We start from the raw sequence: 13,437 nt of genomic DNA, 5'->3' as shown, positions 1-13,437 counted from the left end.
ACGACAACCAAACGAAACTGTTTATTGACTCGGAGTCGGGCAGGCTTACCGTCCACAAGCGGAAGATCGCGCCTGAGCATCCTTTGGAGGGTTACAAAATTCCCCTCAAGAAGAAGATGGCCTCCAGCACCTCTCCGGTTCTTTTTGAACCTCTGCAGGACTACTCGCACCATACTGTTCATTCTCCAACATAAAGTGAGGAGGACTTAACTGCGGACTATAGCCATATGGGCTTCTCTTACAATACTGACACTGATCAGGATGTCTCAAATCAATGGTCAGGGGCAGCGGATCAAGGCGATGACCCTGATGACCCCCATACCGCCCCAGACTCTCAGTCCTACAATGTCAAACAATCTCCAACTGAGGACACTGCAGCGTTCAATGCACTGATAGAGCGCACAGCCCTCAATCATGACGTTGAAATGCATGCTGAGCCAGTGGATGAGGGGGTCCTCAAACATGCCACAGCCATCTTCAAGGAGCCATCGAAAGCCAGGGTTATCAATCCACGGATCGACAAAAAATACAGGCCTGCTCCAGTGGATCCCACCTACATCAAAGGCCAGCTCCCCTTGGACTCCCTTGTGGCGGCTAACGCACGCAAAAGGGCTAACTCTCAATCAACGGGAGATGCTCCCCCTCCGGACAAAGAGTCCAAAATCTTTGAAGCGTCTGGGAAGCGGGTGGCAGCGCAGGCCGCTAACACTTGGAGAATAGCCAATACACAGGCCCTGTTGGCTAGGTACGACAGGGCGCACTACGACACCCTAGAACAATTAATGCAGCACATGCCTGATATGTACAGAGAGGCTGCGGAAATGGTTATACAAGAGGGTAAACTGATCTCCAATGCGTCCATCAAGTGCGCACTGGACGCAGCGGACACTGCAGCAAGGGCAATCAATACTAGTGTGATGCTGCGACGCCACGCATGGCTGCGCATCTCTGGGTTTAAACCCGAAATCCAAACTACTCTTCTCAATCAGCCGGTTAATCCGGACTTCCTGTTTGGACCCGATGTTGACACAACACTCGAAAAAATGAAAAAAGACACAGACGGCAAAGTCCATGGGGGCTCTCCAGTCACAGCAGTTTCGGAGCGGTTCCTTTCGTCGCTCCGGTAACAGGGGAGCAACAAGAGGACAAGCTCTACAGCACTCCCAGTACGCCAAGGGCAACACGCAGTCTGCATACACTAAAAACACCAGAGGTGGATACCGTGGGAACAGCGCCAAAGGGAGAGGCCGCGGCAATAACAACGCCAGGTCCTCCGCTCCCAACAAACAGTGACTTCTTGTCACTGCCCCCGACCTTCTAACACCTGTCGGGGGGAGACTTCAGCAGTTCCTACCACTCTGGGAAAACATCACAACAGACAGGTGGGTGAGACAACTTATCCGTTACGGCTATTGTCTAGAACTGACCTCCACCCCCCCAACATACCCCCAAGAAACCGTCCTATGTCCGCAGAGCACTCACACTTATTGCAGCAAGAAGTTCTCTCCATGCTGCAAAAAGGAGCCATAGAACTGGTGCCTGCCGAAGAAAGGGGTGCAGGGGTATACTCCCTGTACTACTTGATTCCAAAAAAGGACGGGTCCCTAAGGCCCATTCTAGACCTCAGATCCCTCAACCAATACATCCTCTCGGAGCACTTTCACATGCTAACTTTACAACAAGTCCTGCCGCTGCTCCGTCAGGGCGACTTCCTAGCCACCCTGGACCTCAAGGATGCGTATTTCCACATTCCCATTCACCCAAGTCACAAAAAGTATCTCAGGTTCACAGTCAACGGTCAGCATTACCAATTCAAAGTCCTGCCATTTGGGGTCACTACCGCTCCCAGGGTTTTCACCAAGTGCTTGGCAACTGTGGCAGCGCACTTGCGCAGGGAAGGTATTCACGTGTATCCCTACCTGGACGACTGGCTCGTCCAGGCAAGGTCTGCCGTACAGTGCGGCCACGACAAGTCGCGGACCATTCACCTCCTTCACAGTCTAGGGTTCTCTCTCAACTACGCAAAGTCTCACCTGCAGCCAGCCCATGTGCAACAGTACCTGGGGGCGTCAATAAACACCCAGTCGGCCACTGCGCAGCCGGCCGCAGCCAGGGTCAACAGCATGCAAGCGCTCATCCGGAGGTTCCGACCTCAGCAATCCCTCCCAGCACAGGTTTTCATGCAACTGATCGGCATGATGGCATCCTGCATATTCATAGTCCCGCACGCGAGGCTGCACATGGGACCCCTTCAAGAATCTTTAGCCCGTCAGTGGAACCAGGCTCATGGACATCTACAGGACCTAGTGTTGGTGACCGGTCGTGCTTACAACTCTCTGCATTGGTGGAACCCACAAAACCTTTGCAGGCGACGACCGTTCCAAGAGCCTGTCCCACAAATAGTGCTAACGACGGACGCATCTCTCCAGGGTTGGGGGGCGCATGTCCTTCACTACACGGTGCAGGGGCTATGGACTGCACAACAGCAGAGGATGCATATCAATGTGTTGGAACTCATGGCAATCTTCATGGCATTCAAATTGCACCTGTGCAACAAGGTCGTGTTAGTCCGGACGGACAACATGACCGCCATGTATTACATCCAGAAGCAGGGGGGCACGCACCCACCGCAGCTGTCTCACCTAGCCCAGAGCATATGGAAGTGGGCCATTCAGAGGAACATCTTCCTCATGGCTGAGCATCTCCCAGGTGTCGACAACCAGATGGCGGACCTGCTCAGCAGGCACAGCCATCAGATGCATGAGTGGGAGATCCACCCGTCAGTTCTCCAACCGTACTTCCAGCAGTGGGGTCATCCAGACATCGACCTGTTCGCCACAAGCGAGAACGCAAAATGCCCAAACTTCGCCGCCAGGTTCCCACACCCGCAGTCTCAGGGCAATGCGATATGGATGAACTGGTCAGGCAGATTTGCGTACGCTTTTCCGCCAGCCCCCCTCATACCTCTGGTGGCGCGCAAACTGCGACAGCACTCCATGACACTCATCCTGGTTGCTCCAACGTGGGCACGGCAAGCTTGGTACACCACGTTCCTGGAACTTTCAGTGGTGCCTCACCAGCGGCTGCACCTCACTCCCAGCCTCCTCACGCAGAGCCATGGCCACATTCAGCACCCAGATCCACATCAGCTGATCCTTGCGATTTGGCTTCTGAGGTCATAGAGTTTGGATACCTGAACCTGCCTCCTGAGTGTATGGACATCATCAAGGAGGCAAGGCGACCAACTACCAGGGCCTGCTATGCGGCCAAATGGAAGCGGTTTGTTATTTACTGCTCCAACAATAACGTTAACCCGTTGGACGCATCTACGCAAAACATCATATGTTACTTGTTGCATCTGTACCGATGCAACCTGGCGTACAGTTCTATCAGGATCCATCTGGCGGCCATAGCCGCTTACCTTCAAAACAGGCAACACCTTTCCGTTTTTAGGGTTCCTGCCATTAAAGCCTTTTTGGAAGGGCTTAAAAGAGTGATCCCTCCCAGACACCCCCCTTCACCAGTCTGGAACTTAAATATCGTTCTCACCAGACTCATGGGGCCTCCCTTTGAGCCACTCCATTCCTGTGACATACAGTTCCTCACCTGGAAGGTGGCCTTCCTCATAGCTATTACATCCCTGCGGAGGGTCAGTGAGCTGCAAGCCCTCACGATTCAGGAACCCTACCTGCAAATCCATGCGAATAGAGTGGTGCTTCGCACTAACCCTAAATTCATGCCAAAAGTGGTTTCGCAGTTCCACATCAATCAAAATATAGAACTGCCCGTTTTCTTTCCTAACCCAGATTCGGTGGCAGACACCTTAGATGTCAAAAGAGCTCTCCTGTATTACATCGACAGAACAAAAGACTTTCGAAAGACTAAACAGCTATTCGTTGTATTCTCTCCACAACATAAAGGCAACCCTATCTCCGAATCAGGTATAGCCAGGTGGATTGTTAAATGTATCCAGATCTGTTATCAGAAATCTAAACGCACACTAACTGTTCCCCCTAGAGCGCATTCCACACGCAAATTGGGGGCCTCCATGGCTTTCCTGGGTAATATTCCTCTAGAGGACATATGTAGAGCAGCCACAGGGACCACTATACATACATTTACCAAACACTAATGCGTAGATGTACACTCCAAACAGCAAGCTGCTGTAGGTCAGGCTGTTCTTAGGACTCTCTTTCAGACTGCTGCAGCTGGCACGGGCACCCACCAGTAAGGAGGAAACTGCTATTTATTCTATGCACAGATATGAATTCAGCAGCCCTCATGCCTCGAACGGAATATGCTACTTACCAGTATGCATCTGTTCTTGGCATGTAGGGCTGCTGACATTCATATCGCCCGCCCTCCTCCCCGGTGCCTGTCGCAGCTGCAGCTCTCAGAAGCATTTTCAGGCATGGACATCACTTTCAGTATTACACTCCATCTCTGCCACAATGGCGAAAAACAATCTGGGGATGGAGAGGATGCCCATGCGCACTGTAGTCCAGGGGAGGAGCCACCTATCTCGTGATACTTCGAAGACTCTTCCAGGACAACAATGTGCAATCATCCGGACCCAACACTAGGCGGCGATCTATGCACAGATATGAATGTCAGCAGCCCTTCATGCCAAGAACAGATGCATACTGGTAAGTAGCATATTCCATATAAATTGTAACATTTTCTTCGTAATTGTGTAAATATTGTTTATTTCAATTTTCCAAAGAAAGCCCTCTCTCGTCCTGTTAATAATGTTGGTTAACGGAAGGGTGGGGGTCCTCTGGCAGTCCCTGGCCATATTTGCTTTGAACGTTCTGCATGAAACAGCATTTTTCCAATTGAACTACCCCTTTAAAAAAAATTCCGTCCTCTGTGATTCAGGTACTAATCTAGCATAATTTATGGACAAGTCAAAGATGCAACATTTTATAATATCATTTCTCTCAAGATTTTAATTTTGTGTTCCAGATACCCTGAGAAAATTCAAAAGTCCTTGCACCATGCTCACTGCTACCTTCCAGTAGGCATTGCAGCCGTATTGAAACATCACCCTAAGTTAATAGCAGCAGCAGTGCAGGCCTTTTACCTGAGAGATCCCATTGATTTACAGTGCTGTCGCACCTTCAAAATATTTCCTCCAGAACCACGTGTACTGACAACGGTAAGAATCTCCATTTGAATTCACTCATGCTGTGCAGAAGCAGTTTACTTACATATCAAACCAAAGAGTATTGCTGCTTTCAGTTGGTTAAAGTCATTCATATTTTATGTTTGTTACTTCCATGTTAGGAATCATTACTGTATGTTTCCTTCATTTCATAATAATCTTGGCAGTGAACATTTGGGTTACAAATGTCGTTTTGGGGATATCTGAAATCATTTAGAGACCACATTTCTTGCCATTTGACTCCTATTTCTGTGGATTGATAATGCCCACCAACACAGCAGCCTCTGACCAGCTAGCACCCGTTGAATTATTTTTATGTTCGAAGTCATGTTTTAGCCCTCAGAAATACTTCAACCAGGTTTGTTCTGGTCAAAGATTTTGCTTTCTGACTTTAGTAATTTAAGCCATTATCTGCCACATTATCTACTCTCCAGAATCTCCTCAGAGGCACTTTGAAGCTCGCGGGGTGTCAGTCAGAGGCCAAACCGCAGGGTTTAGTCCAGGTCCAGTTGCCACTGATCAACTGGGCAATTGAGGGAATAGGCCTCTTGTAGCTTGGGTCCCTGTAGATTTAACAGGAGGTCAGTCTTATAATCATTGTAATCCTCTTCTTTGTTTTGGGTACAAGAGAGATCAGGTTGAGTCCTATAGAACTTGTCTCAGGTCTCTCACAGATTCAGTCCTCTCCTCATCTCCCTTAGGTCCTGGAGTGTTCTGAAGAGGGTGCCTGCAGGTGTCACATTTAAGTCTGGCACAAGTTAGTGGGAAGGAAGGATTCCTAGACATGCCTCAACTAATGGAGTAAAATTCACAGGACCAACCCTACCCACTTTGGGCATTCTCAAGCTGGTGACCACACTAAATTTGAACTCTGAGGGTGTGTGTGTGGGGAGGGTGTACTATGGTGATCCTAGAGTCCTCACGCATGTAACACTAAAATCCAGTTCGGGCAGTGACTGTGTCTACAATAAAACCAGAGACAGAAGTCTAGTAAAACAAATGTAGGGGTTTGCCAGCCAGTCGTCATTGGGGCAGAGAAGTGCAACCGTCTTGGAGGACGGAGAGGGACGCACCATGGGACAAGTGTGACTACATGGGTCTCTTTTACCCTCTTCCCATGGGACAATGCGGACCCTGCCTTGTGGTTTAAAAAATACTGTCCAGTTAAACGATGACACAGGTCACCCTACACAGTGGTAACATCTACCGGATTTGGTAAGATAGGAGCCCTAGTTTTTTCGTCCTAATGAATGCCAAGGACCCTTTGGGCCAGAATGGCAGAAACATGTTGACGACAATGGTGGTGATGGGGTACTAGTTCCCCCAATCCCCACATTTTAGCTTTTAATACAAAGTAAATACCCAGCGAGTAAATGTATTTTGGTTTTTACATTGTTTTTTAAGAATCACTCCCATGGGCCTCCACTTGGATTTTAGAAGCGCCTCCATGCCTCCAGGTGTAGGCCTGCTCTCTACCAAACTCAGTTTCTAGAGAGCGAGGACTGCCAATGATGAAGCATGAAACCTTGTGGTGTGTGAGGACAGTCTTTACATTTTTTTTAGATGCTCAGCACCCCACTAACTAGTGCTTAGTGCTTGTCAGTTTTCAGTCACTAGTTTCAAATGTCTACTCATTCAGGGTAGCGTCTTTGTGTGTGCTTTGTCAGCAACCAGTCAGTTGTTACACAAGAATCCTATTTCCTGTTCTGTTCACATATGTCCCCAAGTGTTATATGCAAATCCAACAGACCTATCAAGCAGAATTTGATATTCAAGCAGGATTTGACACTGTATTGTCAAAAAGAGTGTTAATAGCTTCACCCTGCATATTTAATGAAGCTCAGAGGACTCCTCTCTGCCCATTAAGGTCAGTTATTGCTTTCTCCTGTCCGTCACTTGACACCTTTTTTACACCTATTCATGGGCTAATGGCTAGGGCGGTCGTCCTCGAATCTGGGGAACTGGGTTCAAGTCTCGGCAATGACGCTGAACATCCAGTTATTCTGGGCAAATCACGTAATCTCCCCGTGCCTAATAAAAAATGAATGCGTCCTCATGTAACGCAACTGGTGCTATGTAGGGATCTCTGATACCCGATACCTTTGGGTCAAGTTCGCGCTATATAAAACTCCATAAAATAAAAATTTTAAAAATTCAACAGTTTATTTCTGTATGGCACAAGTGCGAGAACAAATGCAAATGTAGCCTTCATGAACTTCAGGGAGGGAAAAAGAAAGTTTCCAAAGTTACTTTTCCCTAGAAAACAACCAGCTTCCCCATTGAATTGGACTTTTAATAACTATTAAAATTGGTTGTATAATTAATTTTTAATTATTTTTCTAGCTTGTCCCTTTCCTGAGATAAATTATTAGAACTTTTAATCTGTTCTCCGATTTTCTGCATAGGACAGCTGGACCTGGCATAATGAAAAACAGCTTTTTGGTGCTATTCACTGTAAGGACAAGTTAACATTACATTTCTGCATGTCCTACTTTTAAATACTGTGCACCCTGCCTTGAGGGCGAAATAGCCTCTACATAATGGTGGTTTATAATTATTTCAAAGGCAGATTTTGACCAGTCACAGGGATTTATTTTGATAATCCAAATTGCAATTTTTACTGCTACAATTAATTTACAATGATAGGCCTGAAGCAATGTTTCACACTGTCACTGTACTGGAGGGCACAATAGGTTCTGTAGTCCACTAATGACATTTAACTTGCAGTACTTGGGTATATTTTGTACCATATACTAGGGGCCTATGTGTTTAATTAAATATGCCAATTGGGAATATGCCAGTTCAACCATATTTAAAGCACAGGCACTTTACCCCTGGTTAGCAGGGTTAAAGTGCCCAGTCTTCTAAAGCCATAAAAAATATAGGGTCCAACAAAAGGAGAAAAATCCTAGTTGACCGCGCATAGGCAGATTTCCTTCACCTCATTCCTGGAATTTGTGAAGAGCTGTGAGTGGGTGACTAAACTGGCCCAGAATAATATACATCATCACCTAACCACCCCTGCCCCCTCTTCGTTGCATGGTGCCCATTAGTCAAAAACATAGCGTTACTGATGAAATGTTTACTAAAAGCAAAGTATAGGCAGCTTACCTCTGCCTCTGTCCCTATTGACAGAAGACGTTTGACACTTTGACAAAGCTAGCTAAAAAAAATAATTCCACGTTGTGTTGCTCTTTTGGAGTCCAGAGGATGTCCCTAATGTATACTCCTGAAATAAGTGTCACACAGGCAACCAGGAGCATAACTTTATGGCAATAGTAGCACACATTTGTATAGAGGGAGTGAACATTAATCTGATCATGATGGAACATGAAGGATTCGGATTTGGGTGGAGCCAAGAAGCCGGTAGAGGCACTCTTTGACAAGGCTTCCCATTTCCACTTTGGGAAGTTGAAAAATGGTTAATTGTGGAACAGATTTAGCTGTAGGTCAGAGTAAATTGATGAAGGTGTTGAAAAAGATAGGCTGAGATGGTACAGGAATTGTGCTGTGATTTGTCCAGAGAATCTAGCCGATCATCAGTAGATGATTGTAAACACTCACTGCTTCCAGGACATGTGGTGCTTAACTCGAGGAAGACAAGAAGAAGGCTGCTGTTGGAGAATTCCTGACTGACTGGAGAGGAACAGAGAACTGCTCTTTCACTACCTTCACAGTCCTTTTTTCTTCATTCATTTATTTATTTGTTTAGCAGTTTCACAGAGCTCCAGGTCACTAACAGGAATTTAAGTGCTTGACAGAACAATGAACTGAGTACATTAAAACGTTTTTTATAATGGTGAACTTTCAGAGTGCTGTGGGGGAGAAAAGGGAAGCAGGGATCAAGTGAGGGAGAGGTGGAACACTAAGAATCTTGTATCAGTGTCTGGCTTCTGCTCTTGGGGTTGGCTTCAGCATGGCATCTAAAATACACCCGATTCAGAGCTTAAGAGCTCAGGGTCAAGGTCTCTGAAGTAGGTTATGCGTAGGTGAGGTTTCATATCTTTTATGAAGTATAGGAATTCAAGTGCTTATCTCAAGTGCCGAGGTAAAGTGTTCCATGCACTTGGAGCTGAACCTAAGAAGGATTGTTTCAGAACTACAGGGTAGCAGAATTTTGGTATTTATAGGTACAGAGACGGTTTGTTTCTGGATTCTCTTATGCCTTTTTCAACAAGCACTAAATTAGCTAGGTAAGTGGGGTTTGTGTTGATGAAATGCCTTGCAAGTGAGGCACGTTTTAAACTTTCAACCACATCTCACCAATAATAATGTAATCTCTTCTGGCTCTCTCTCGAGGCCATCCTAGCGAAAAAAAAATAATGAGACCAGAAGATTGGGGTTACATGTGTATACAAAGTAGGAAGATTGCACCCATTTATCAGGAAACATTAAGAATGCACCTGTTAGGTGTCAGAGTCTGTATCAAAGATCAAATCAGGTTACCCAGCAGATCCTCTTCCACCCCGCTTTTTTAAAATTAAAATAGCAACCCTGTTAACTTCTAGTCTTACAGAGATCTTTAACATGTCACTAGACCAAACAATGGTCCCAACAAGATAGAAAACAGCTCAAGTCAAGCCCATCTTGAAAAAGCCAAACTCAGATCCTAGGGTACCAGGTACCAATCACCTTATCTCACTTGCTGCCCTACTTCGGGAAGGTGCTTGAATCCCTGGTAAACAAACAACTTACCACCCACCTGGAAAATCATGGATTCCTTGATCCATCGCGATCTGGCTTCCAGTCGGCACATAGCACTGAAACAGCAGTAGTAGAGCTTGTTGATAATATAAGGTTGGCCGTGGATAAAAGAGAATCAGCTATGTTGGTCCTTTTGGACCTGTCGGCTGCTTTCAACACCATCTCCCACAGCATTTTAGAACAGTGGCTCTGGGAGATAGGAGTCAGGGAGAAAGCCCTGGACTGGTTCAATAACGTTCTAAAGAACCGTCCATCCACTGTACATATAGACACCCTGGCATCACGGATTAGGTCAGTAAGCATAGGAGTTCCTCAGGGATCCATCTTAAGCCCTATGCTTGTTAACCTCTATGTAACACCTTTGGCCAGGGTAATCATGTCTTATTGTTTTGAGACCGTCTTACGTTGATGACACTCAGCTCTTGATTACGTTTGGTCCCGACCCTGCAGCGCAATGACCCGGTTTAAAAACTGTATGATCCATATTAACAACTGGATGGGCAATAACAAACTACAACTCAACGGCAGTAAAACCGAGATCATCTCGTTTGGTAGGGCTGAGGAATATTGGTCCAACAATTGATGGCTACAGGAATTGGGCCTTTGCCAATCCCCAAAGCAAGCTGTGCGTAATCTTGGAATAACCATCGATAACAAACTATCCATGAAAACCCATGTCAATCTTGTATTATACACCTGCTACGGCATCCTGCGTAAATTACGTAAAATCTTTAAATGGATATCTATCGAAGCCAGGAAACCTCTGGTGCAGGGTCTAATTGTAAGCCAATTGGATTATGGGAATGCTTTGCTGGCTTCCCTAAACAAAGAAATGTTTTCCAAACTGCAGATTCTGCAGAACACAGCTGCCAGACTTTTTTTGAATCTGCCATCTAGCTCTCCTTCAGCCCCCAGCCTGAGGTCCCGCCACTGGCTCCCGGTAAGAACGAGAGGCCATTTCAAAATCCTGTGCCTCACTCACAAGATCATATATGGAACTGGACCCTGTTATCTATCGGAAAAGCTAAACTGGTCCCAGAAGGGAAGACTGTTAAGATCTAGTTCAAAATCTCTCCTTACCCCGGTACGAAGTGGAGGACGTTCCTTTTCCTTTCTTGCCCCCCATCTCTGGAATAAGCTTCCTTCCCATCTTCATTCCATCGTCAAACACAAACATTCTTGGAAAGAATTAAAAATGTGGCTATTTGAGCAGAAATAATGATGAACAGACATGACCTTCAGCCTACTGGTAGTCCTGCAAACGCCATGAGACCTTAGTGTGATTTGTGCGCTCAACAAGCTTCTTTGACTTTGAGAGGAGACTCAGGACATCCATAGGAGACACAGAGCCAACCTGGATTATGTTCCTTCCACCACCTTCTGCAAAGGCTCAGTGTACAATATATTGACCTTCCATCAGGTTCCTTAAGGGATGTTACAACATTAAACATCCCTTTCAGGGCTATCCAAAGCAGTTATCTTTGAGACACTTCAGCACGCAACGCCATCATAGTGTCCTGGAGCCAACAATTGACATTTTTCTTACACTAGCAAAGAAAATCTGTAACAACTTGTTAACTTAATAAATACAGAACTTATTAAAGGTTTTGCTTTTGTCAGATCATAAAGATGTTTACTCAAGCTAACTTGGTTAACTGTCAGGAGAAACCCTATTGCGTTCTATACTTTTACTCAGCATAGGTTGTTTTACCATGACTGTGCAGTAGCTGTTACTGTGCTGCAGTGTTCTACTTGAAATTTTTGGATTGAAACTGTTCACACTTACATACTCTGCCACCTCTTGACTTTTGGAACTGGGATATGTTACCAGCTAAAAGACATGTCTTTCTCTTCTCTCCTGCATGTGAAATCCATGCTCACGGTATCGCTTTTTGCTGAGTAGGATATGCGTTGCCCAGGCAACTATATCTTACTTGTTGTAATGATAAATAAACATTTTTAAAAAATGAATCCTTTGATTTGACAAATTGTCAAGAGGAAGCAGTCCTGACACATGTTCTGCAAAACTGTAGCGTAGCAAATGTGGCCTAGTATGTTTCCTTGATTAAGCTATTATAGCATATTGGCGATTTTAGCTTACAAAAGGTATCAAAAAGGTATCCATCCAGTCAGATCTTCTTGCTTGTGTGAAAGTGTAAGTGGATTCCTTTCCAAGTTCAGGGTCCCTTTCCTGTGACCCCTCTTTGATTCCATGCACTAGTTGCCTCTCATATACCTTACTTGGTTGCTGTTACCTCATCCCTTAAAGTAAGAAAAATGCAAATGTTGAGTTTGCCTGCGCCCTATTCAGCCTTCCAACAAAATTACGTTAGACAAGAGAACCTGCCTGTCCCTCATATAAAAAGTAGTTTCCAATTTCCACAGAATCACAATGAATTCCTCTTCCACTTTTTTTCAAACCCCATCATTTCCTACTGAGAGATCACCTCATGCCTTGGATGTGAGAATGGTTTTACTTTCTAGAAAAAAATCACAGGACATCAAAAAATGTAATTGTAACTATCAAAACATACTAAACCATGGCAAGATTGATTAGTTTGGATGGGGCGTGGCCGGCAGCCGAGGAAGATGGCGGCGTAGTCCCGGAGCTGCGCTAGAGACCCTATCCTTACCTCGAAATCCGACATAATCCGTGCACCGGAGCGGCGGCAGTTGTCACTCGCAGTGGCAGGAGTTGCCCGGCGGTCCGCGACGGTGCTTTTGCTGCGGCCACAGGTGCCCTGTGGCGACAGAGTCAGGCGAGCGGCGCCCGGCTAAGGGTGCTCAAAATGGCGGGAGCCTGTATGCTGTGAGTCGCGGCCCCCGGGCTCGGGTGGCGGACGGAGCCCGGGCCCAGTGAGAAGCGGGCCCCGGTCTGTGGCTCGGTAGGTGTCAGGGCCGATATTTTGCTCAGTCTGGAGCTGCGCAGCGAGAAAACGCCCACCGCAGAAGGACTCTGGCGTCTCCCACTGCGGCTGAGGCGGGAGAACCGTGAAGGCCTGCGGGCGCGGGACGGCGTCATTCCTGTGGCGGACCGGGCGCATTGTCTTTGGAGCTGGAGCCCCGGAATCTGCGGCCGTACTTTAGGTATCCTGCTGGGGCGAGTGGCAGCAATCGGAGACCCCCTGTGGACGGCGTCTACCTGGGAGGAGGCAGGATCGGGGGTGCCCTGGAGGCAAGTGACTATCTGAGGCAAGGGCGCGTTAGTGCCTGGTCTGGGGCGTGACTTACTGGGACTGAACACGCGCTGAACTCGAGGGGGGTGCCTGGCTGATAGCGGCCTGTACCCTGCGAGCGGCCCATTGAGTGCCTGGCCTGAGGTTTTGCGGCAGAGAAAAGGGGGCTGCCAACTGGTGTGGCGGTTGCAGTGCATTGGTGGGGCAGGGGCCTAATCACCTTGGGGCTTCCCAATCTGCGCCTAGAATGAGCAACTTTTGAGGAGGGCAGCAGCGACAACGAGGAAGACTCCCTGGGCGGCTCCAACTCCGGGGTGGTGAGACAGCCGAGCCCGGTATGTGCCGAATAGAGCACAGGGTCAGTCCAACCAAATTAAGAAATACACGGTGGCG

General features: G+C 47.0%; 1 protein-coding gene across 2 annotated transcripts in view; it reads left to right on the top strand.

The window, feature by feature from the left end:
• Window positions 1-13,437, top strand: part of ECD (ecdysoneless cell cycle regulator) — a 351,511-nt gene that overhangs the window by 84,988 nt on the left and 253,086 nt on the right. For both annotated transcript variants that reach the window (XM_086922289.1, XM_086922290.1), the window contains exon 6: window positions 4,966-5,158. In XM_086922289.1, the coding sequence (XP_086778415.1) occupies window positions 4,966-5,158 (193 nt within the window). The remainder of the gene's footprint in view (window positions 1-4,965; window positions 5,159-13,437) is intronic.

Source organism: Lissotriton vulgaris, chromosome 5 (genome assembly GCF_964263255.1).
Source record: "Lissotriton vulgaris chromosome 5, aLisVul1.2, whole genome shotgun sequence".
In the NCBI taxonomy this organism is placed as follows: Eukaryota; Metazoa; Chordata; class Amphibia; order Caudata; family Salamandridae; genus Lissotriton; species Lissotriton vulgaris.
This window is presented reverse-complemented; position numbering and strand designations above follow the sequence as displayed.